The sequence below is a fragment of the Ailuropoda melanoleuca genome, chromosome 3 (genome assembly GCF_002007445.2).
Source record: "Ailuropoda melanoleuca isolate Jingjing chromosome 3, ASM200744v2, whole genome shotgun sequence".
Lineage (NCBI taxonomy): Eukaryota > Metazoa > Chordata > Mammalia > Carnivora > Ursidae > Ailuropoda > Ailuropoda melanoleuca.
In genome coordinates, this window is record NC_048220.1 from 86,949,652 (window position 1) to 86,975,708 (window position 26,057).

Consider the following 26,057-nt stretch of genomic DNA (forward strand, 5'->3'; position numbering starts at 1 on the left):
AAATGGAGTAACTCTCAAGGATTATTGTTGAGGGTTCATCAGGTGGGTCCGGATACAGCACTCTGACTGGCACCCTTTACCCAGCGAGTGCCAGCAAACACGAGCTAGATTATTCTGCTGTTGCTCTCTCCCTCCCCCGCAAAGGGACGATGAGGTAACGCGTGGCCAGGGGACATCACGACCGGCCAGCGCAGCCCAGCACGGGGGCCAGCCTGCTGCTCCTCCCAGGTGCACAGGAGTGCAGCCCCAGGCTCAGGGGATTGGCTTAGCCCCCTCACCCTCTCCCACCATGCTCGCAGTGACAGGGACAGGGTCATTACGTAGTGGTGAAAAAGCCAGACTTGAAAATCAGACTGAATTTGACATTTCTCCAGAGACGATACACAAATGGCCAATCAGCAGAGACGAGAAGACGACGCTCGGCTTCGTCGGCCATCAGGAAATGCTAATCCAAACCGCGGTGAGCCACCACTTCACACCCACTAGAGTGGCGGCAATCAAAACGCAGAGAGCAGCGAGGGTTGTGGAAGGTGTGAGGAAACTGGCACCCTCCAGCGCTGCGGGCCGGCCCGTAAGATGGCACAGCTGCCGGGGGAGATGCCTGGCAGGTCCTCAGAAAGGGAAACCTGGCGTTACCGTGGGACCTAGCATTCTGTTCCAGCCTGGAACCAAGAGAAATAAAAATACATGTCCACACAAAAACTTGTGTACAAATGTTCACAGAAGCCTGATTCGCAAGAGCCAAAAACGTGGATGACGAACACATCGGCAAAGTTGCTTTACCAGCACAACGGGATTTGATCCAGCCGTAAGAAGGAATAAGACACTCAATCCGTGGTACGATGTGGATGGCCCTTGATAACATGCCGCCTGAAAGAAGCCAATCACAAAAAGCCTCGTACTGTACGATCCCATTCATGTAAAACGTCCAGAATAGACAGATCGTTAGAGACAGCAAACAAATTAGTATTTGCCACCAGTTGGGAGGGGTGGGAGCAGCAAGTAACTGCTTATAGGTACAGGGTTTCTCTTTGGAATGATGAATATTTTCTGGAATTAGGTAATGGTGATGATTACATAACCTTGTGGATATGCTAAAAACCAGTGAACTCTACACTTTAAAAGAATGAAATTTATAGTGTGTGAATTACAGCTCCATTTTTTAAAATTAGGTAGATCTGGGTTCAGCTTGCTGCTTGCTAGCTGTGTGGCCTGAGGCAAGTTACCTAACCTCTCTGGGCCTCCTCTTCCTCATCTAGAAAATGGGCATTAAAAGAGTACTTATTTCCAGGGGTTATTACGACTATTAAATGAGTGAACGAGAAGTACCTAGCAGGATGCTGGCACGGGGTAATAACATTTAGTAAGTATTAGCTGATGTTACTGCTGCCACAATATCTGTCTCAACCCAACCATCCTGTCACCTCCCTTTTCCCTTTATAACATAGGAAACCTTTTTACTAATGGGATAATTCACTTCAAAGTGTTTTGTGATCCTCGATTTGTAATATTGTGTGGGTAATGCAGCTGCATGTATGAATTCCCCTGTGGTTGGCAAACACAAGGGAGTCCGTACTCATCTTTCTGTATGAATTCTAGCCCACAGTAGTACTCTCTATGTCATGGCAAGAGAGATGTGTTTTATTCACTGATGTCCAGACTTCTACCCAGTTTTCGTGCATTCCGCTTACCACTTACCCCCAAGAGCTTTCTGCTCCAGGAGTACAGCTCAGGGCAGCCCCAAGAAGTGAGGCAGGGCCTCTGCTGTGCCTGACGGGGTGCACAGCAGGCTCAGTGCAACATGGGGGCCTGATGTTGTTTTCATACTGCGTGTCCCCACATTAACCCCTCCCTAGGGCCCCCTGCTTTGCAAATAGAATAGAGATGCTGGTCCCCAGGGCGCCAGAGCACTTACCAGGGCAAAGGGAGAAAATTAAGAGGAATTCTTTCTTTTTCAAAGAGTCTGGGTCCCTGGGGCTGCCTCTGATGGTGTTCATTCACGGGAAATGTTGCGGGATGAAGAATCTCAGCTTCCTAATGGAATAACTCATGTCGCCATGTAACAGTACTGACTCGTTACTCTCTCCCACCCTCTTCTTTCCTGTGCAGGGAACATATTGGGAAAAAGAAATCTGGTAAGAATATTTTCCATTTTCATTAATTCAATGTTCAGCATACCCCTGCTGAGCCCCTATGATCGCCAGGCCCTGGGCACTGCCTGAGGGATACAGCATGTGACTGGGTGGGTGGATGGATGGATGCATGCATGCATGCTTGGTTGATCGGTTGATACTCCAGCCTGTTTCCCAAAAAAAGAATTGGAGGTTGTTGCATCCTATACCAAAAAGTTACAGACTCGATAAGACCTGCTGTCTTTTCCTGAGAATGCCTCAGAGGAGTGGGGAAGCCCGACATCTCTGACCAGCCACAGGGGGTTACGTACCCCTACTCTGCTGTAGACAGAGGAATGTGGTGCCTCACAGCTGAGAGCATTCTTCCCAGGTGTTGGAAGGGGTCAAAAAAGAAGGGACGCTGGGTCTTGAAGAGTGAGCGGGAGCTTTCCACAGGGCAAAGGGCTGTTGGGGTTGAGAAGAGGTGCATGGGGGGAGGCTAGCCTCTGTTCTTCTGTTAGTCGGTTACTGTTCTGGGCAATAACAGCCGCTCTTTCCAGCACCTCTGGCACTCACTCCCTTCTCCTGGGCATCCGTTCCCTCCCTTCCCAGCCTCCCTTCTCCTCCGTGGAAGTCACAGCTCTTCTCTAGAGCAATGATGGAAAAAGAGAAGGTGGGGATTCAAGTATGCCCAAAGGAATGATTCAGTCCTTGAAGGCCTGGGGTTGATAACTTTAGATTCACAACAGTCCGACCTTTTCCTCCAGCGACCCAGGATTATCCTGGGTCCGCCCCCCCCCACACACATCTACGAAATCCCCTGCCCACACCACCACACCTGGAGCCAGCGTGGTCTGCAGAGCTTCCAGAATCCCAGAGCTTGTATGCATCTAGGACTCCAGGAAGATTGAGGGCATTGGTAATGATGTGGGGGTAGGAGAGGCTAAGCAGAGATCCCGGATGTGAAAAAGGATGCCTTCTCTCAGGGCCCTCAGTTGCCTCATCTGTAAAATGGGGATAATAATAATCTATCTTGGCAGATTATATTATAAGATTTATAGTGATATGTATAAATTACTTAGAACAATGCCTGGCATATTTTAAGTGCTACATGTTTACTGCTGTCTTTATACTGCTACCATTAATTCAAAGCACATGGGTGTCCATGTCTCAAATTCAGTGGCTCTGGTCCCTTTACAGCCCCCTGGGTACAAGGCCTGTGGTCAGCTTTACAGGGCCCAGGCCATTCTTGCAAGGAAGAGTGGAGAGGAGCTGGGTCTCTTTCCCTCAAGGTCTGGCATCTGGAATGAACGCCTGCCTTTTCCCAACCAGTCTGTTTATAGCTCCACTTTTGGGTTTAATAGGTACTGGCCGGAGCCATGGCATCCTGTTAAAGCTGCAAATGGTCCTTGAGCTCTGAGCATAATGATATGTTTCTTAGAAAAGAACAGAGAGGAGAAGAGGAACAGCCACTCTTGGGCTGGTCACAGAATTTCTGGCTTTGAGTGTGCAGAGACATTCTTGCAGGGAACGGCTAACGGAGGAGAGGAAAGAGACAGCTCTGGTTTGCAAAAACCAAAGTGTCCGGTCAGAACAGGCTTGATGAGGGGACTGGTCTGGAAGAGAGAAGAGGCTCTAATTTGTGGTGACGACTATTACATCATTCACCTCCAGTGATGGGGGATGGATTTATTTATAGTTCAGCTGGTTGGAAAATAGTATCTTTCTTCTTTCAGGCTAAAGACCCATGCTGGGATTAGCCTTAGTTTCTTATCTGACCTTTGAACACTTCCTTTATGTTAGAACTAGCCTTCTTGATTGCCTCTGAAAGGGATTTAAGGTTGACAGCCCAAACCCTGAGATTTCTGTGCCAGAACTCTAATTGGAGAAAGCTCATCTGTCTCCAGAGTTTGCTAGTCATGGCTGGCTGCCTGGCTCCCATAGACTTGGGCTAATGTGGACTCAACTTCTACTCATTCTTCAGGAAAAAAATCCTCCCACCAAATTTAAGAGGTCATCTGATTATTTAAAGAGCATCTTTCTTCTTGATTTTTCTACCCTTTGCTTATTGCAGTATTCTCTAATTTACTGGCTCTTTCAGCAAGACTGGCAGTATGGTGAATTTCTGCAAAGAAAATCCCACTTTATCATTACTCACTGTATTAGTCTGGCTTGGTCTGCCATAATGAAAATCTATTGACTGAGTGGCTTAAGCTACAGAAACTTATTTCCCAGCCTAGACTGCCGCCTCCTCACTGTGTCCTCCCATGGCAGAGGGAGAGCAAGAACCAGCTCTCTGTTGTCTCTTCTAGTAAGGGTACTGCCCCTGTCGTGCGGGCCCCACCTCATGACGTCATCTGAACCTAACTACCCCCCGAGCCCCACCTCCAAAGGCTGTCCTATGAGAGTTAAGTCTTAACATATGAATTTTGGAGGGACAAAATGCTGTCCATGGCAGTTATCTTTAAAATTCAAGACATGTCGTCACGAATAAAAACATTCCAGTTAGAAAATTCTATGGTACCTGGGGCCCTATGCCTCTTGAGACTATTTTATAGCACTTCCTCAGTATTAAAATCACCCTTCCACTGTGGAATCTCTGTGCTGACCTGTTCCTTCTCTGATTCCCGCTGGACCACAAGAATGACGTTCCTTACACAGGAATACTTAGATTTCAAGCCTGCAGCTCCTCGTACTTAGCCACCTGCGTGAACTTCTAGGTATAGCTGTTACTATGCCTTGTAGAGCTTGGGCGCAATATCACTGTCCACCAGTAGGTGTCCCCACCTAGCGCCTAGGTGGCCCGAAGCCTAGTTTGAGAATCCTGGCCCATCAAACGAATGACGTTCTCATAAACTGAGTGCTCTGGGTAAAAGGAAGGCAGAAGAACTGGTGCAGGAAAAGCAGCCCCAAGCACTCTGTTCCAAACCACTTAAGGGCAGGAAGTTCAGTGTAAAAGCTGCTGTCCTAGAACAAGGAGAGGTAAGACACAAGTGCGGCCCCTAGCGAGTTTTGGAGGAAGTACGGGCTCCAGCCCTGTGCCAGTAGCAGTTGTGCTCACGCCAGCCCAGAGTCCTAAACCCTGCTCCCTGACCTCCCTGTTTCCTGGACTGGTGTCTCGTTTGCAGTGAGTCCCGTGATTTCTGATTCCGTCACTGCTTTTCATTCTCCCAAACCCCCTTGGCAGCCTTGTTGGGAGAGTTAGTGCAGAAATGAATAGATCAGTCCATTGATCGGAATCCTGAAAACTGTATGTGGTACAAACGTACCATCAGTTGTTCAGACTGGGTGGCAACAAAGAATTTTTGGACCGAGTAGCCAGACTTAACTGGACCCTGACTTCATCAAAGCTCTGTCCCTGCTTATAGGCAAGGAGTCATCTTTGGTTGCCCATGAGATGGACAGGTGCCTGCTATAACTGTCAGCATTGTGTGCTCGTAGGAAGAGGCCTGGAGCCATGCAAAGCAGAAGAGTTTCTAGAAGTTTTCCTATGTCCTTTGTTCACTCCACAAATATCCATTCAGTGTCTGTGCTGAGTGAACAAGACAGACACAGTTATTTATTAAATGATTATTTTTTTTTAAAGATGTTACTTATTTATTCGACAGAGATAGAGACAGCCAGCGAGAGAGGGAACACAAGCAGGGGGAGTGGGAGAGGAAGAGTCAGGGTTATAGCAGAGGAGCCTGATGTGGGGCTCGATCCCACAACGCCGGGATCACGCCCTGAGCTGAAGGCAGACGCTTAACCGCTGTGCCACCCAGGCGCCCCTTATTAAATGATTATTAAGTACCTACTGTGCGCCTGAGAGTGCTCTAAGCCCCTGGGGAATGCAAAGGTAAACAAGATGTGGGAAGTATTCTTAGAGTCTGGTAGGAAAAGTAGATGGGTAAACAAAATGTTGGAAGTGCTCTAAAAGAAGGCATTTTAATTTATTTCTGGGGTAGGAAGGCCTTTAAAGGTCAGTTTTAGAATATTCTTTTTTTTTTCCTTCAGGTATTTATTGATCCTGATAGGTGCCATCCACATTCTAGGCCAGGGGTTACCCAACTTTTTCTCTAATGGGCCAGATAGTAAATATTCAGGGTTTGCAGGCCATATACAGGCCCTGTCAATAATAATAATAATAATAATAATAATAATTTTCCCTCTTCCTCTCATTCTCCTTTACAACCCTTTAAAAATGCAAAAACTTACCTGGAGTGCCCGGGTGGCTCTGTCAGTTAGGCATCTGACTCTTCATCTCAGGGTCATGAGTTGAAGCCCCACATTGGGCTCCACACTGGGCATGGAGCCTACTTTAAAACACACACACACACACACACACACACACACACACACACACACACTCTATACTAATTCCCCTTGCACCAGAACAGACCATGGGCCTGTGAACCTTTAGATGGGGAATCCAACAGTAAATAAGAGACTGAGTCCCTGCACTCATGGGACTTATGTTCCAGAGGGAAAAACAGACAACAAGGAGACAAGTAAATATATAGAATCTATGATTTTTTAAACACTGTGGTGAAATAAAAACAGGTGAGGCACTCAGCCCCACCATATGAATTGCACAGAATATCGCTCTTGAATTCGGGACTGTCGTTCCTTGCCTTTATATACATTAAACACGGGAATCTTAAAACTAGGTGCGGCAGTGCAGGGTGGTCAGAGAAGGTCTCGTTGATGAGGTGCCACTTGAGCAGGAATCTAAACCATGCAGTGACCTGTGCCACATTGGGGAGCGTGGAGAAGAAATGAACAGAGGGATTGGGCAGGGCCTGATAGGCTACGGGGCTTTCTCCTGAGGGAGGTGGAGGCCACTGTGGGCTTGTGACCGTTGAGGAACACGGTCTTACCCATCTTTTAAAAGGATCACTGTAGCTGCTGTGTCAAGAACAGATTGTAGCAGTCAAGGCTGGGGCAGACCAGTTAGGAGGCTAAGATTAGGTGGTTCCCGTGTGAATGCGGGGGATAGGGGAAGGCATCCTGAGCAGAGAAAACAGCCTATCCAACGGCACCGTCATGCTTTCCGGTTTTATAGGTACACCACGAATCAGGTAGCCAAAACGCAAGGCCATAAAGGCCAGCAAAGTCCAGTGAACCTGAGGGCAATGGGGAGCCATAGCAGGTGCTGAGCAGTGAGCAGCATGATCAGAGTAGCATTTTGGGAGCAAGCACTCTGCCGTGTGGAGGACAGACCAGAGGGGCAGGATAGAGGCCAGTTACACGTGTCGTTCCCCCACCACTACCATCCCAAAGAATCCTCACTCAGACCCTGGTGCAGAGGATGGGGCTCTGTGAGGATGTGAGTGAAGACAGGTGACAGGGTGCTAAAAAAGAAGGTCCACCCGCATCAAACCTGTGGCTGGGTGAGAAAGAATCCAGACCTGCCTCCAGGTGGCAGCAAAGAACCCCCAGGCGGGAGCCCAGGCTGTCCCTGACCCTCCCAGCCCCCTGACCTCCTGCAGGGAAGACCTGGGCACATCTCTGAGAATTCACCTGAGCGGTGGGCATGTTTCCAACCTGACTGTGTGGGGGCTGCTTCTCTCCTGTCTCTCCAGTTCTTTCTGTCAGGTTGAGAGACAGGGAAGCACAGGTGCCTGGCTACGGCCCACCTGAGTGCCAAATCAGAAGGGTAGCTGCATTTCTGGGGTTGTGATCCCGAAGGCACACTGTATCCTGGGACAGAAGCTATAGACTCTGGTCTCTACCTGTTGCATCCCCTGGGGAAATTGTCCCCAGCTCGCAGTGGCCAGGAGCCTCCAGTGAGCCAGCGTCTGCCTCCACCTGCTCACATGTGAGCACAGCACCCGGTGGTCCAGGACACCGTCGAGACTTCTGCTGTCAAGAGCTTCCAATCTAATGGGGGTAGTCGGGGGGCAGTAACAAGCCTGTTCGAAGGCTACTAGAGAAAGGCTCGAGTGGCTGGGCTGGCTGGGGTGCACTAGCGTGTTGGAGGCCAGGAGGACATCAGCCCTGCAGCCTGACCTTGGGGGAGGTGCTGGAGGAGAGAAGATAGCCCAGAGAGACACAAGGAAATCAGACCCAGGCTAACTGGTCCTGGGGGCGGCGGGGAGGCTCGTGGGGACCCACAGGGAAGGAAAGCAATAGGGCCTCGACCACCCTTCCTTCCCTAGCATCTTTTCTTTCCTCACCTACCCCCACCATGGCCCCCACCACACTGGAGAGCCTCTGCGCCAGGTGGACCTGGTTCAAGTCCGGCTTTGTCACCATCCAGCTGTGGGACCCAAGGCAAGGCACTCGATATCTCGGAGCCTCTTTTCTTGTCTATAAAAGGGGGGTGGCCGTACCCGCCTTCCAAGGTGGTCGTGTTGACATAGTTTATGTATGACGTGTAGCCTGTGGTGGGCGTTATGCGAGGCCCCTTCCTCCCAACCTGCTTCCGAACCTTCGGTCTACATCTCCATCTCTCTCCTCTGCTCTCTTTCTCTGTTCCCATGTTTTCTGCACCCAGGGTGGCCCTGGGACCCTCCCTGGCTTCTGTTTCCCTCCATTACCCTCAGCTGGAAGAGCCAGGAAGCAGTGACACTTCACCCTGCTTCAATGCCCTATTCTGGTTTTCCACATCAGAAATTCAGAGCACATGGTTCTAACAAAGGGCTTTTGTGCTGCTTCTGGATGCCAGAGGCTGGGGTGCACTGGCGTGCTGGTAAATAACTTCACAACCAGCTTTCTGATCGAAAGCTTTGTAGCATTTGCCAATATCCATGGTGTAAATACTCCCACTGTGGCCAATTCCAAGCTACCAGCAAGGTGCCACCCGATAAAGCTGGGAAGGGATGCACAAAATCGGCTCGGGGGGCCCTTGCACAGTACTCCATTACTGGGTGTGTTAGGACACAGAAATGTGGGATTTCCTGGATATTTCAGTTGTTTATGGAAACAATAGGAGGGAATACTGTGAATCAGGACTGTCGCAGAACCAGGGCCCCGTGGCCACAAATGTCATGCTGCCCTTCAGTGGCTTTCTACTTGAGGATTTAAAAAAAAAAAAAACCAAACTTCTTACCTGCCTGTTCTGACCCGTGCCTACCTATGTGTCCTCATACACGACTGGTCCCCTTGCTCACTGTACTCAGCCGCCTGGCCTCCTCCCAGGGCCCTTCCCGGGAATCTGAGTCTGTCTGCACCATTCTTTCCCCATGCTCTCATGTCTCCTATTCATGTCCCCTCCTAAGGGAGGTCTTGCTGACCACCCCACTGAATGTGGCATACCCTTTCCCAGTCATTCTTGGTCCAGCATGCTGGTTTCCTCCTGCAATGCAGCTCTCAAAATCTAATACTTATATTATCCTATATGCTTATGATTATATAGATCTGTTCGTGCGTCTGTCTCCCCACCTAGATGAAGTTACTGGAGACCAAGAGTCCTATCTGTTTCATTCACTTTCATCCCCCCACACCTAATAGAGTGTCTGGAACATCACTGATGACTTCATGAATTAATAGACGAGTGATTTTGGATGGGTCGATGTTTGGTTGGATGGATGACTAAGGCAGAGGGATGAGTGAAGGGAAGGAAAGACTGATATGAGTGAATGCACTTTCCCACTAGACGGTCAGCTTCTTCAGGGCAAGTACCATATCTTGACCGACTCTGAATCCCCAGTGGCTCGCACAGTGTCTGCACTGAACAGGTACTTGGTAAATTTTGGTGGTTGCATGAACAAATTAAGGAAAGAGTGAATAGATAAGGGGACCTTTGAGATAAGTCCTACAGTAGCTTCTTTCTGTCTTTGAAATGTTCTCCTGACCCATCCTACTCCCCTGGCTCCCGCTCCTTCATGCATGGGTGGTGGCTAGAGGTGACATCTGATAAGTTTTTATATCCACAGGGGGTGACCTGACCTCGGTGGACCCCATGGTCCTGGAGCAGTATGTAGTGGTGGCAGACTACCAGAAGCAGGAGAGCTCGGAGATCAGCCTTAGCGTGGGGCAGGTGGTGGACATCATCGAGAAGAATGAGTCAGGTAGGGGAACCGAGCCACCTCCCTCCCTGCCTTACCCTGTTGCCAACCCCCTAGGACAGGAGATATGTGGAAGCACAAAAACTGCAATGGCTGGTCTGAGCTGGGCGGTTCCCACAGACCCAGCTGACGCTCTCTCAGAAAGCTACGCATGTTTGATCACGGTACTCACATATCCCACTTGGTCACAACTCACCGGCATCCTGTTGGGTCACTTGTTACTGCTTTATTCCACGGGTCGCATTTCATGAATGTGTCTTCTGGTTTCAAAGCACTTAGAGACACGGAGTCCAGCATTCCACTGGAAATTTGCCTTTGGTTACTGCGGGAGTCTTCCTGAAGGCTCCATCAGCTGCAGGCTCTGGTGGGACGGACACACTCCCTGTCTCCTCGGCCCACCTGTCATCACAGGGACCCCTGGGCCTGTACACTGGCCAGGTCTGGGACAGAAGGTGGTATGATCAGACACTTAGTCTGAGTTTCCATCTGAACTCTGCATTTCGGGGTTCGGAGACTGCTTGCTGCGTCCCTCTGACCATCAGTTCTCTCATATGCAACATAGAAAAAGCTTCAGATGGATGGTGCAGTCCGTGGAGCGTCTGATTCTTGGTCTCGGCTCAGATCTCCGTCTTGGGGGTCGTGGGATCAAGCTCAGCCCGGGGTCTGCCTGGGACTGTTTCTCCTTCTCTCTCTGTGTTTCCACCCCCCTCCCTCAAAAATAAATAAATAAATCTTTTTTAAAAAAAAATAGAAAAAGCTTCTACTTCAAAGAGCTGTTAAAAGAATTAAATAAGATCCTACCTAGAGAGTGCCTGCCCTGGGCCTGGCACACAGTAGGTACTCAGAGATGTGGGTTTGCTTTCCTCTTGCCTTCCTTAGCCAAGAACAGCCATGGGCATCACTGGAGGCAAAGAGCAAGGAGTAAAGGATGAGCGGATCCTCTCCAGGAAAAAGTGGCATAAACCCACTGGCTTTGTTGTGCCTACAATGTGACGTTGCCTAATATCATTAGCAGGCCCATCTCTGTGACACCCCAGTGGCTAGTTATGGGCCAACAAACAGAGAGGAAAGACTGTGTTTGCAGCAGCATCTGGCTCACGTTACCATTAGTCATGAGATCAGCATTGGCCAACCACGTTCTTTAATTAATATAGCAACTGCCCTCCCCACATCACAGCTGAAGAAACAAGACTCCAAGTACCGTGCTCACTCACCCAAGATCTCAGGACAGGTTATGGAGCTGGAATTCCATACCAGTTCCAGCTGGCTCCAAGGCCATGTGACTCTCTCATTCCTGGGAATGAATATATGCAGATGATCTAATTCTTGGGAATGAGTGTATGCAGATTATGGGTGTGGCTAGGATCCCTCACAGGGACTGAGGAAGGCAGCCCCCACCCCCCTGAGCAGCCTGTGTGCCTTAAGTCAGGAAGAATACATTGCCGGGGGAAGAGTAGGAGCCAGGAGGGGTGCTGAGGATAAGCCTGGCATGTCCAGAGGCAGTGGGGGAAAGGGGGCCGGCAGGAGGTCACATCTTCCAGTGGCCAACAAGCCGGCAGCATTTATGTTTAATTCTATTTTACTGACCCATGTAATATGTGGACACATTCTTCTTAAAACATTAATGATAGGGGCGCCTGGGTGGCACAGCGGTTAAGCGTCTGCCTTCGGCTCAGGGCGTGATCCCGGCGTTATGGGATCGAGCCCCACATCAGGCTCCTCCACTGGGAGCCTGCTTCTTTCCTCTCCCACTCCCCCTGCTTGTGTTCCCTCTCTCGCTGGCTGTCTCTATCGCTGTCAAATAAATAAATAAAATCTTTAAAAAAAAAATTAAAAAAAAAAAAAAACATTAATGATAAAGTTAAAATCTGTTTTTTTCCACTGGTGTCATTCAACCTTAATCCCCTTTCCAAGCCCCACATAGACCTTCTGTCAGTTTACTATGAATCCTTGATAAGGTACGTGTGTGTGTCTTCATGCATATGTGTGTATACACGTGTGTATGTGTGTGTATATGTGGTCTGCATGTCCACATATGTGCACATGTGTGCCCATACGTAGATAACCATATGCACGCACTGATATTTTGCGTGTGTTGATATAATTTTGTAGGTTTTCTTAACTCCAGTGGTATCATTCTGTGTACATTTTGGTCATTTTGATCTGCAACACGCTCTTTAGTCAACATTTCGCTGTTTTTATTCCTTCAACATCTGTGTGCTATTTGATCTGAATAAACCACGTTTTTCTCCAGCGTGAACAGTATATGCATGCACATTGGTGGGTGTTTCCTTAGGTTAGATATGAGATACAGTATGGAGCCATAGGGACACATATTTTGAATTTTAAGATCCTGCCAAATGACCTGCCTGCAAACTGGCCGTGGCAGTTTCCTCTCCCCTAGCAATGATGAGAGCTGAGACGTGGAGGCTAGGACTGCCTAGGGCTGAATCCTGGCTCTGCTGCTTTGTTTGTGACCTTAGTCAAGTCACTGCCTCTTTCTGAGCCTTGGCTTCCTCATCTGTAGAAGGGGTTGGTCCCCTGCAGCTCCTAGGGCTAGTGTGACAATCCAGCCTGTCAGCAGTAGATGTGAAGTGCTGACCCAGTCTGGCACACATTGCTGTCATTGTGTTGTGACAGTTTGCTTAACCCCCACACAAATACCTACAAATAGGAGTTCTTAGGAAGACATATGACATACCTTCTAATTTCTGGATTTGCACCCTGTTCACTCATTCACATGCATGCACACAGTTCCCAGCCACCAAAACTTGCATTTTTTTTTAAAGATTTATTTATTTGAAAGACAGAGAGAGTGAGAGAATCACTCTCTGACAGAGGCAGAGAGAGAATCCCAAGCAGACTCCCTGCCGAGCATGGAGCCCAATGCAGGGCTCGATCTCATGAGCCTGAGGTCAGGCAGATCTCACGACCTGAGCTGAAACCAACAGTCCGATGCTTAACCAACTGAGCCACCCAGACGCCCTCCCTAAACTTATATTTTAAAAGGAGTGTCCAGTAGAGTAAAGCAGCTGATTTCCACTTCAGGGAGGTCAAAAACAAAGGCTTCCCTGTAAGACCAGCAAGGTGGCTCAGTAGTTTGCCCCTTCCTTCTCTTCTTTTTTAGGGTGTCCGGGGCTTGGAGGTGTGTGATCTTGGGGAGCAGATCCTATTTTTCTTTGTCTTTTTTTTTTTTTTAAGATCTATTCATTTATTTGAGAGAGCACGCATGTGAGCTAGAGGAGGGGCAGTGGGAGAAGAGAGAGACTCTCAAGCAGGCTCTCCACTGAGCAGGGAGCCCAACATGGGGCTCGATCCCAGGACCCTGGTATCATGACCTGAGCCAAAACCAGGGGTCAGACGCTTAACCAACTGACCCACCCAGATGCCCCCAGATCCTGTTTTTCCATTTATATTGTGCAGAGCCCGTTGGGCCATGTGTTAATTTACCATTGCCGTTGTGACCAGTTACCACAAACTTAGTGGCTTCAAACAACATAAATTAATTATCCTAGTTCTGTAGGTCAGAAGTCCAAATGGGCCCCCACTAGGCTAAAATCAAGGCATTGGTAAGGCTGTGTTCCCATCTGCACGTTCTAGAGAGGACCTGCTTCTTTGCCTTTTCCAGCGTTTAGAGGCCACCCCTTTCCTTGGCTCACGGTCCCGCCTCCGTTTTCAGAGCCCGCCGTGCTGCGCCTCTCTTGTCTTTTCCTCCACAGCCACATCTCCCCCAACTCTTCTTCTGCCCTCCCTGTGATTACACGGGGCCCACCCAGATCATCCCAGATAGTCCCCCTATTTTAGCTTGGCTGCTTTGCGCCTTAATCCCACTGCCTGCAACCTTAATTCCTCTGTGCCACGTAATTTACCATATTCACAGGCTCCGAGGATTAGGACACGGACATCTTTGGCAAGTCACGGTTCTGCCTACCACAGGGTACGAGCTCTTTCTCTAAAGAAGGAGGGCCTGTGGGTCTGGGTGAGAGGCCTCTCAGGCAGTTACATTGCAGCCAGATCGACCCTGAGGAGAGCCAGTGCAAGATCAGCGTCTCGGCTAAGTCACTAGGACAGTGGCTTCAGCAACAGACAACCCTGGGTGCGCCTGGCAGCTCTTGCCTAAGCCGTGTGAACTTGGACAAGTGTACTCACTTCTTGGAGCCTGGGTCTCCTCATCTGTGTCATGGGGATGATAATCTGAAGATTAGATAAAATAGTGCAAGTCAAATGGCCTTGCATACCTTAGAGCCGATAGCTACATTCCTTACTCTCATCATTCAGGACTACCTTTCTGTCCCCTGTCCCAGACTCTGGAGTGGGTTTCTTGTTAGGCTGCCCTGAGCAATTAACAGAGAGCTAACACGGGGAGTTGTGTTCCACGGTAAAATAGTGACTTTCTCACCCTGTCCCGAGCATTGACTCATGGCCGTGGCTGAACGTGTTACTATACTCTGACCCCCCAGGCTTCGCACCCGACCCGACTAATCTCAGTCTGCACTCTTGTTTTCCCAGGTTGGTGGTTCGTCAGCACTGCCGAAGAGCAAGGCTGGGTCCCTGCAACCTGCCTGGAAGGGCAGGACGGTATGCAGGATGAGTTTTCCCTACAGCCCGAAGAAGGTAGGAAGGAGCTGGAGGCTTGCGCTTGCCGGAGAAACCTGTGCTGGTCATCACCCATGTGCGGACCTCCTTACCCAGCCCCTCCCTGTCCTTCAGTCTCTGCCCCCAATTCTCAGTGGCCCGTTAGCTCAGGACATGAAGCCAAGGCCAAGGGGGTTGGGGCTGATGACAAGGCTGCCCTTTCTTAGGGCCTTTTGGGAGCGAACCCAGGTGAACCTGGCCGGAGCTGGGGCCCTGACACCTCTATGGGGCCCCTGGAGGGCCCCTGCCTGATCACCGTCAGCACCTCACTATTCTTTCCTTGAACTGTTCTGATGGCCAGGATGCTGGGGCTCCTTCCAGCTTATTTGCAAGATGTCTGAAGCTTTTTATAAACGTCTGTGTTTTCTCAGTGACCCGGACTGGGCATCAGGATTAGGGCTGACCCTTTCCACTTACCCACACGCTACTTCCGTTACCGGGAGAACTTACCCACCAGGTGTCCCGAAGGGTGGTTCCTGCAATGCCAGAAATACTACCCCCAACTGACTCCGATTGCCCCACTAGCAGCAGTCCTGAAACTACAGGACAAGTTCATCTTAGCTAATAAACAGAAGGCTTTGAGAGCCAGACAGACCTGAACGTGAATCGGCTGCACCATTGCGGGCAGAGTTGGGCCAGCAGCGTAACTGCTCCCTGCCTCGGCCCCCTCCTCTAAAAATGGAAATGATGATGTCTATATCATGGGATTTTTTTTTCTTAATTAAATGGGATTCCATATGCAAAGCATTTTGCAGAGAACCTGAAATAGATAGCTATGCCTTACCCAGGGTTGAACATTGGGGCTTTTAGCTGACTGTTTTTGGGGAAAGCACAAAACCACTTTCTGTGTTTATCAAAAAAGAGGGTGAGAAGAAGGGAGATATTTCTGTGCCCAGAGGTGAACAAACAAATGTGTATATGGTTTTGCATTTAGTTTTATTACGGCCATCACCCCTCAGAGTACAACGTCTGTTGGTTTGTTCTGTTTTGTGGGGCCTTCTCGGCCCTAGGGGCTGGGCCAGCTTAAAGAATCAACTCAGGTTCAGGGGTTGTGATATACCACATGGAAACTAGCCCCCTCTGACAGTTAATGATGACCATTACGGGCAGCCCTCTGTAAGGGATTGATTATTGACCCCATTTTACAGATGGGGAGACAGGCTCAGAAAGGTAGAGACACCTGCCTGGGGTCACACAGCTAGAAGATGGGAGAAATACCACATTTTCCTAAGTCTGTACATTTTTCTTCCCCCTGTCACAAGGGCTTCTCTTAGTGCCTCTTTATAAGTCACGCTAGGAATCGAATTATGTCCACTGGTGGCCTCTGCACCCAAGTCCAAGGTTAATACTCAGGAACTTGGTCCTCTTCAGACACCTGGGGTTTGGCACAGGCTCAGAAATAATTACTCCTAAATGGGAACACGCGCTTGGTGTCCGCTTTGCCTCCAGACACTGGAAGTGTTTTCTCCTCACCTCTGCCTTCTGCCCTTCACCTCCACATGCTGCGTGTCCAGTCTCATGGAGGTACTGGTCTTTGCCCCGGCCCGTGGGCCGCCGCCGGACTCTGGGGGACTTGTATGCCATCAGCTGGCGTCAAGGTGCCTACCTTGGGGTTTTCTTCGGTGTTTGGAGCCACGTCCCTGCATCTGCATGTGCCTTCCTGCTCGGGGACTGCCCGTGCCTGTTGCATGTGAGAAACAGTGACCTTGTCTGTACCCTGTGTGTGTTGGCACGTAGGTGGGGGCAGTGTTTCTCGGCCCGGGGCTCTAAAGTTTCCCAGGTGAAAAAATAACTCCTGGGGCCTCTCTAATGCTGAGCCAGTGACCCGCCTTTCATCAGACACATTATAAGGGAGAAAGAGACCCACGTCACACTGTCTTAAGCAAGAAAGGAAGTGTCCTAGCTCCTCACTGAAAAGTCTGGGAAGAACGAGCTTCAAGCTTGGCTGGATCTGGGGGCTTGAAAATGTTGTCGGGACCTAGGACTCACTCTCCCCACCTCTGCTCTGCTGTCTGCCTTGCTGACACCATTTTCTCATGACAGCATTTCCGGGTGCTTTTCAGGGATACCCACCCACGGAAGAGCTTCTCCTTCAGCACAAGTCCTAGGACTGGGGCTGAGTGACCCACTTGGGTCACATGCTGTCCCCGAACCCATCACAGTGGCCAGGCGAATACAGCACTTTGGCAGGGCAGGGTCGGGTCATGCACCCCCTCTCCCCCCAGGCAGTGGTGAGGTCAGCCTCACCCACACCGTGTGGACAGAGGCTGGTAGCACCCGCAGAGGCTGAGCGGACGGATACAAAACAGGCACCCGCCAACAGTCTGCATGGTCTCCACCTTAGGCTTTGTTAGGCATCACTGAGTGTTTCATGGAGCCCAGGGAGAGCCTCTGGGTGCCGGAGACTCTCCCTGTATGATTCAGCTGGAGGATGGGGCCCCACGGGAGTCTAGGACCCACAGGACTGACTGCATTCCGTCTAGGACCCAGGCAGCACCCCTTCCCACCCAACCAAATAGAACTTCCTTGCATCTGTGGGCTTGAATGACACCCCCCCTGCACCCCTCGCAGCGCCCACACCCCACCGTGCAGCCAGCATGAGTGAGGGGAACAGCTGACTTTGCCATGCACAGGATCTGTGTAACTCAAGTCAGCTCAGCCCCCACAGAGCAGGTCAGTGGGCTAGACCAATCAATAAATAAACTCCCTGTGTGGTTGCCGCCTCCCCCCGACACCAGCTGGACAGGCCACAGACAGCCTGTGGTGTTCTCCCAAAGAGAGAGAGTCGGCCCCAACACACTGGCCATCAACAGCAGCCCACAGCTGACTCAGTCACTCCCTGGGGGCCGGAATGTAACCAAAACAGGAAGGCCCTTTCCTCTCCTCACCAGGGTCCCCTGGGACACTCATCCGTCTATCTCAGCAGTCACTGCTGATGGTGTGGAGCCCGGAAGCTCTTCTCTTGTTCTCTGAAGGCCCTGCCAGAGTGTGACAATGAGCAGTCTCCCAGCGGAGCCTGAGCAGCGGTCCCGTGGCTTTGAGGGGAAAGAGTGGGGAGCCACGGAGAGTGAGGTGGAAGGCACTCCAGTTACGTTAATGAAAATTAAATCAGGCAGTGATTTTATCATATGTGTTTGTGTTTATACATAAAATCATGATGTGGCACACTCAGAACTAAGATAGTGTTAAACGTAATTATATCTCAATTTTAAAAAAACCAAAACATTAAAAATAAAATTGAAGCTTCAGGCATGGTTGGATCCAGGAGCTTGAAAATAATTAATGAAAAACGAAGGTCAGTTACCAGCTAGGTAACGAAAATTGCTTTAAAAATTAAAAAAGAAAGATGGAGGCACCTGGGTGGCTCAGTGGGTTAAGCATCCACCTTCCGCTCAGGTCATGATCCCAGAGTCCTGGGATCGAGTCCCACATCGGACTCCCTACTCAGCAGGGAGTCTGCTACTCCCTCCCCCTGCTCGTTCTCTCTCTCTCTCTTTCTTTCTCACTCATTCTCTCTCAAATAAATAAAATCTTTTTAAAAATTTAAAGAAAAAAGGAAGGGAGGGAGGGAGGAAGGAAGGAAATTGCTATCTGTCACCTCTTTGATAGTGATTTCAGCCTGAAACAATCTGCTGCCAGAAATCAGCTCATCCCTGACCCCTCTACCAGCAGGAACTGTGGAGGAGCCACAGATGGGTTAACCCCCTGTGGCTCCCACCAGGCCCTTCATTTACTAAACATTGACTAATTTACTAAATGCCAAGTGCTAGAGACAGAGGAATGAACGAGACAGACACAGCTCCCTACCCTCATGGTGTTTGTATTCTAGCAAGGAACACAGACACAAAACACAGTAAATAAGTAAATTATGTGCTGTGTTAGAAGGCAGTTCCTGGTATGGGGGAAATAATAAACCTGGGTAAGGGGGATGGGGATGCCATGGGTCTGAATACTACATAAAACAAGGTCAATGAAGGTGACCTTGAAGCACAACTTTTAGGAAGGTGAGGAAGAATGTGTGACACAGGGATTTCAGAGGGATTGGGACCTGACCTTTGTCCTGCATCCTGTTCCTGCTTGCACAGGGTCATCCAGAGCTAAATGAGGGCCTAGAGGGTCCCCAGAAATATTTGGAAGAAATCCTTCCCTCTGATGGGCAAGGGCATCTCATGGATCACAGCCTTGGCCATCAGCATCCCACGACTGTCACTGTCCTTGAGTTAACCCAGCATCCCTTTGTTCCCGCAGAGGAGAAGTACACAGTCATCTATCCGTACACAGCTCGCGACCAGGATGAAATGAATCTAGAAAGAGGGGCCGTGGTGGAGGTCATCCAGAAAAACCTGGAAGGCTGGTGGAAGATCAGGTACCTGCTGCAGCTGGGTGGGCTTCAGGTCACGTGGTGTCTGGGTGCCCAGAGGTCTGTAAGTGATTGCAGATGGGTGGGGTAAGGTTTTCACCTGAGCCACAGAAGGATTCTTCCCCTCGGTGCCCTTTGGCCTCCCTCCCTACCCAGATCCTTCTCTAAAAATCTATAATAAGCAAAACCTCCGAACACACGGATGGCAGGAACCCTGTTGAGCAAGACTGGTTTCCGCCTCCACATGTTTCTCGTAAGGAGAAGCCGGCTGGCCTACGTGGGTGATTTCCCACCCCAGCCCTGCTCTGAGACCAGTACAACACATAACACCACAGGGACTGTAAGCTGATCATGTGCCCTCATCTCAGAGAGTCCAGTAGTAAAAGCAGGAGACTGGCTTTCAAGCTCTCTGTCACAGCTCTTTCACCTGCATGATGAATCAGCACCCCAGGAGTATGTGGGGTGGCCACCTCATTCTGGCCTGCCCAGCACTTTCCTAGTTTTGGTAATGAAAGTCCTGGGCACCCCTCCTTGGTTACCCTAGTAGGCCCGCTGTGGCCACGAGAAACTAGGGCAAGGAAAGAAGCCTGAGGTCCCTGGGACCTGGTGTCTGTGCAGCGATGTGAGGCAGGGCATTAGGGTCACTCATAGGGGGCCGAGCTTGTGGCACTTTGTTCATTCACTCAGCACGCACACACACACACACACACACACAAGAATGTGTTCCGGGCCAGGCCCTATTCTGGGAGTTTATGGCTTTGTGACACAGTCATTCACAGCAGAGGCACAGAAGTCAGGCTCAGTTACGGGGCAGGGTGGTGATGTGTGGGTATCAGGAGCACAGAAGAGAAACTCCTCAGCCCAGGGTTCAGGAAGACTTTCTGAGAGAGGAGACTGTGAAACTGAGGTTTGAAGCAGGAGTGGGGGCAGTGACACCTAACATATGTATAGATGGTCTAAGCGACATAACAAATTATCCCAAAATTTAGTGGCTCTAGAATTCAGGAGTGGCTTCATTGGGTCCCTCATGAGGTTACTGTAGGACGTCAGCGAGGCATGCCACCATCTGAAGGTTCGACTGAAGCTGGAAAGAGACAGAGCCAGGATTTAAACTTGTTCCTTTCTCACCCCAGGGACACTCACCTCTGCATGTGTTGCTCTGCTTATGGCTTGTGACTGCAGACAGTCAGCTGTCTCATACCGAGGGCCTGGATTGGATATAGCATGCTGTTTTCCAGGGAGGACATGATTTACCCCCTCCCAGAGGGTATTTTAAGACTGAAAGACATCAAATTCTGCAGATTTCTCTCTCCTAGAAATTGGCTTCTGGTTATAAAGGACCTTTTATAAATGGCACTGAAACACAGTGACTCCTGACAAGAGATGTAGCCTTGCTGTATGTCATCTCTAGTCATGAAGGTCTATTCAACTGTTCCCAAAAGGGTGGCACCTGTTTTGTGAGCCAGACCAGTTGGGTGCTCGTAAACAGTTAACATCCAGTTCTCCAAGGGAAATTGCCCTTGAGTTGTGGTGTTTGCCAATTTCCATACTGTAAAAACTCCCATTGGGTGATTTCAGGCCACCCATGCAATGTCAGTAACTGTGGGGTTTGGAAGAGAGGGACACAGTTCACTCTCACGAGCTGGTGCGAGAAGGCTCCAGCGTTCTTCTGGTCCAGATTGACCCCTCTGGTCGTGCTGTTAAACTGAACTCCATTGTGCAGAGAATTAAGTGATCGTCTCACTCATTGAATCGCTTTGGAATTCAGTGAGCTGTCTGTCAGGGTCTCTGTCACTGCAGTTCAGGGGCCACCAGCTAATTCTTAGCAAGCCCTGGAACCAGGCCCTGACTGGCTTCGTTCCCCTCTGAAGGGAACACATTTAATCTATGTATTAACCAATGTGACCCGAGCCCACCCTGCCCATGCCAGGCTTTGTGCCGGAAGCTGGGGCCGCTGGGAAGAGGCAGCAACGCACAGAGGATAGGAGCACAGACTAGACTGGTGCCTGCTGCCTAGGTCTGAATCCGTTTCTGCCGCCTCTCACGGTTGGATGGATGAAATGTCTCCACAGCCGTAAAGTGGTTAGGACAGACTGGCACACAGGAGGTGCCCACTAAGTGCCAGTTATCATCGTCATCCTTGTCATCGCTGCGATGATGGTAACAGGACAGTGAGCGTAGCAGGTGTTTTGTGGCTGCTCGCCTTTGCCAGGCCCGTGGGCACTTTGTCTGCTTGTCCTTTTATTTCTTCATTCAGTTCACTCGCCCCAAGGCTCTCGCCACACTGAGATCCATCAAGTGCCATCTCTGCCCCAGGCGCTGTGTTCTCACTGGGGAGACAGAACCGCCATAGCCAAGTGTCACTGTGTGTCATAGGTGCTGGGGTGGTGGCGTGGGAGGGAGACAGTGGGGCACTGTGGAGGGAGGCTCTTCTCTGTGAGGCTCAGGAAAGGCTTGAGAAAGGAAATGACATTAATTAACCAGAGCTGGGAAAGCAGAGTAGGAAGGAGAGTGGGAAGGGGCTTTCCCGACACAGGGTTTCCAAGAGCAGAGGCTGGGGGAGCGAAAGATGGTGGCATGTTTGGGAGACTGCAAGCCTTATGGATGGGAAGGACATGGAGAGATAAGGCTGGGGAGGCCAACAGAGGCCGGGTTGGAAAGGCCTTGAATGCCAAGCTGAGGGGAACAAGGGGTGTGCCAGCCTCTGGCCTGTCGTTCCTGCCATCTGGGACTTGAAGCACAGCCTCTTCCCAGGGGCCTGGCCGAGCAGCCTGTCCAGCATCCTTCCTCCTCCCAGGTACCAGGGCAAAGAGGGCTGGGCCCCCGCCTCCTACCTGAAGAAGAGCAGTGGGGAGCCCTTACCCCCGAAGCCAGGCCCCAGCTCGTCCACCCACACCGGCGTCCTCGACCTGGACGGAGTTTCCCGGCAGCAGAGCTCAGTGGGCCGGGACAGGGAGCTGCCCAACAACCAGAGGGACGGCCGCTTTGAAGGCCGCCCGGTGCCTGACAGCGACATCAAGCAGAGTGAGTGACCGCCCCCCGCAACCCCATCAAGCTCTGGGGGGCTGCATGCCTACTGTGTGCCAGGCTCCTTGCTCAGAGCTTCTCACATGTCCCTCACCCTCACAGCAGCCCTGCTGCCCCACATCCTGTAGACAGGAAAATAGGCATAGAAGTCCTAGGTAGCTTATTCTTTTTTTTTTTTTTTTTTTGGTCATTCATTTCAGGGTTTTGTTTTGTTTTTTTAATGTTTTTTATTATATTATGTTAGTCACCATACAGTACATCCCTGGTTGTTGATGTCAAGTTCGATGATTCATTAGTTGCCTATAACACCCAGTGCACCATGCAATACATGCCCTCCTTACTACCCATCACCAGTCCATCCCATTCCCCCACCCACCTCCCCTCTGAAGCCCTCAGTTTGTTTCCCAGAGTCCATAGTCTCTCATGTTTCATTCCCCCTTCTGTTTACCCTCCTTTCTTTATCCCTTTCTTCCCCTACCGATCTTCCTAGTTCTTATGTTCCATAGATGAGAGAAATCATATGATAATTGTCTTTCTCTGCTTGACTTATTTCTGGAAGGTTTTTATTTCTCCATCAATTCTGAATGACAGCCTTGCTGGATAAAGGATCCTTGGCTGCATGTTTTAGGTAGCTTATTCTAGACCATGCTTTTTCTACCATCTCGTGGTGATTACGAGAGCTACTGTTTCTCAAGCCGTACCGTGTCCCAGGAATCTTGTAATTAGTCTCATTAACTCCTTGTAACAGCTTTTGAGGGTCTAAATTACTTTTGTTTTACAGATTAGGACCCAGAGACATAAGGTGGTTTGTCCAGGGCCACCCAGCTAGTAAACGGTGGGGCCGGGGCCTGAACCCAGACCCACCTGACTCCAGGCTCCTGTGCCCTCTCCGGATGGCCTCATTTCTGAGCCAGAAGTTGACCTTGTGTTGAGTTTTCTCTAACCACAGTTCTTTATCCATCTTCCTTTCCAAAGCCTCCCACGTATATGTTTCTGTTTAATGTTCCCAACACACCTAAGAGTAGACTCATTCTTGTCTGCGGCCTGCACAGGACCCCAGCCTCGGGCACACGGCCCTGTCCTGGCTGCGGGGGGAGGGGGGAGAGAAAGCCGACTGCTGGGAAAGTCCCCTGCCCTCCCCCTGGCTAGGCTTTGCCAACTATTTATAGTGGTTCAGCAAACTTCTAGAAGTCAGTGAATTCTTGAAACTCAAGAATTTCTCAATCCTCTGCCCAGCTGATTTCTCAGAAGAAAACATTGATATGCCGTGAGGGGGAAGGGGGGAGTTCTGGCTAGCCTCTGCTTTCTGTGGTTCTATCATGGACAAGAGCCCAGGAGGATTCCCATTAATGCTAGAGCCAATGAGAGTCTGAAACCCCACGTCTTCATGAGGACATACATTCAGATGCTCAAGCAAAGATATCCCCCACCCCGCCACACATACACCCCCAATAACAGGGGCACGAATACATTTAGATGTTTGTTTCTTTCTCCTAAAGTGGTCCAGCTCTGTGTCCAGAGCTCCTGTGGCAGCTTCATGAGTCAGGGGTCTTGTTACATGATATCTGTCTTGTGTTGCCCTCATCTTTCTGGTCCAAGATAGCACCCCACTCGTCCAGCCAATGAAGAAGGTGGGGGAAAGTAGAGGACTTGACCCAAAGCTACACACTTTGCCCTCTGTCATGTCCCACTGGCCAGAACTAAGTCACAGGGCAATACCTAGCTGCAAGGGAGTCTGAGAAATGCAGTCTTTTTTTTTTTTTCTTGTCTGATCTTGCAGTCCTTCTCACTTTTTTTTTTTTAATGATTTTTTATTATATTATGTTAGTCACCATACAGTACATCCCCGGATTCCGATGTGAAGTTTGATGCTTCATTAGTTGCGTATAACACCCAGTGCACCATGCAATACGTGCCCTCCTTACTACCCATCACCAGTCTTTATGTAGCCGCTAAGTATCTGGCTAAAACTCTGTTGCTGTTGAATTCCAACAGAGGAGGTGGGTATTTAAGAGATTATCAGTCCTCTCCACGTCCCAGCTGCCAAACTAGGGCTGAGCCAGCTCATGGGGTGACACTCGCTCTGCTTTGAGCCAGGAGCCCGGACCCCTGCAGTCATCCTCTTGACCCTGAGACCCAGAGCAAGGGCAACCCAATTCCAGAGCAAAAACCCCTGATGTCAGCCGTCCGAGTTTGTTTGGTTCTGTTTATGTATTGTTCAATACTGCACGCCCTCCAGGTGCCAAGCGCCTGGTACGTACCGTTGACTTTCATCTCCGCCACTGCTCCTGGGAGGCCAACATTATCCCCCTTCTACCTATGGGGTTTATGGGTCAGAGTCAGATGACTGGTGGCAAGCCAACCTCCGTGTTCTACTGAAGCCCACCCTTTCCGGCCTCCGTGGAAAGCTTCATGTCGCTCCAGCACATGGGCAGTCCTGAGGGTCCCGAGCCAAGTCTGAGCAGCCCCTTCCCAGTCAGGCTGTTCCTTCCCATGAGAAGGGTCTCAGCAGCTCACTAATACCTGCCCAGAGTGTGATGCTGGGTCCTGGGCAGGACAGAACGAATCTTTCCTGAGCTCCCTCTCAGGAATCGCGTCTGTAGGATTCTGCACGTGTGCGCCATAAGATCTTGTCTCTTTATAGGATCACCCAAGATGAGGCAGAGACCACCTCCTCGCCGGGATATGACCATAGTAAGTGGACCGGTGCTGCCGGGAAGCCAGCCCCTGACCTGAAGCGGGCCCTTCACACCCACCTTGCCCTTTCCAGAAACGCTGTCTTTCCTCTCTACACAGCTGCCTCGGGAAGCAGGCTGTAGGAGTGCTGGTCCCAGCAATGGGGCAAAGCCTAGGGTCCCTGGGGGGAAGCAAGCTACCTATGGCTTTGGGACAGTTACGTCTCAGACATACTCTCTGCCTCCCGAGCCCACTTTGCTTTATCTTCCATCAGTCTTCTCAAAGAAGGTTAACTTGAAACCAAAGCTGGGATGAGGCACAAATATTGTTCGTGATGCCATTCTGGTAATTTACTATCAAACTCTGTTTTTCATTCTTCAGGTACCTTTCTAACCAATACTTTGAAAAATGAGCCTTCTACCATTTATTGAGCACCAGTTGGGTGCCGTGCAATGTGCTGGGTGCTTCATGACATTAACTTAGTGAATGCTTGCAGTGACCCACCAGGTAGCTCCCCATTCTACAGGAGATGAAACAGAGGCTCCAGAAGGGAAGCAATTTGCCCAAAGGCGTACAACACACATAAGCAGTATTTCCAACCCAGATGGGTCTGACCTGCAAATCTGTGTTCTTTCCCCAACTCTTGCTGCCTGTTGAGTTCAGAGACTATTGTCCTGTCCCAGATTTTCATGATTGTAGGTAAATGTCCAATGTTTCTCCTTGCTCTGAAGCTGACGGCCCCAGTGACCCATCTAGGAGATAATGATCTGAGCGGTCCTCTATGTTTTGTTGCTTAGAATCCAAATGGCTCCAGCAGCATCCCTCAAGGGTAATTGTGTGCCCCAGTCCCTTAGCGCCTCCCCCCTTCAGCCAATGGTAACGGATTTACCCTGGATTTAGCACTGTGTTTAATTGTGCCAGCCTCGAGGTCTCAACCTGCCCAAGCCTCCCATTCCACCCCAAGTGGAGGAAGAGTATTACACCATTGCCGAGTTCCAGACAACCATCCCTGATGGCATCAGCTTCCAGGCGGGTTTGAAGGTCGAGGTGAGTGGACCTGGTGTCCTTTTGCCTACTTGTGATTCTTGCGCCATGGTACCATCTCCTGCTTCTCTCATTTCTCTCCTCTCACCTCCTACTTCTCTTTCTTTTTTCCTTTTTTCTTTGCTTTCTTGTCTTTGCTTTCTTTTCTTTTCTTTCTTTTTTCCCTTCCTTCCTTCCTTTCTTCCTCCCTCCCCCCCTTCCTTCTTGCCCTTC

The 26,057-nt window shown here is 50.2% G+C and overlaps 1 protein-coding gene across 1 annotated transcript in view; it reads left to right on the top strand.

The window, feature by feature from the left end:
• Window positions 1-26,057, top strand: part of SH3PXD2B (SH3 and PX domains 2B) — a 102,339-nt gene that overhangs the window by 63,007 nt on the left and 13,275 nt on the right. Inside the window, exons 7-13 of the mRNA XM_011221931.3 lie at window positions 2,110-2,135; window positions 9,971-10,105; window positions 14,612-14,716; window positions 18,986-19,103; window positions 21,895-22,121; window positions 24,769-24,818; window positions 25,722-25,847. Coding sequence (XP_011220233.1) covers window positions 2,110-2,135; window positions 9,971-10,105; window positions 14,612-14,716; window positions 18,986-19,103; window positions 21,895-22,121; window positions 24,769-24,818; window positions 25,722-25,847 — 787 coding nt within the window. The remainder of the gene's footprint in view (window positions 1-2,109; window positions 2,136-9,970; window positions 10,106-14,611; window positions 14,717-18,985; window positions 19,104-21,894; window positions 22,122-24,768; window positions 24,819-25,721; window positions 25,848-26,057) is intronic.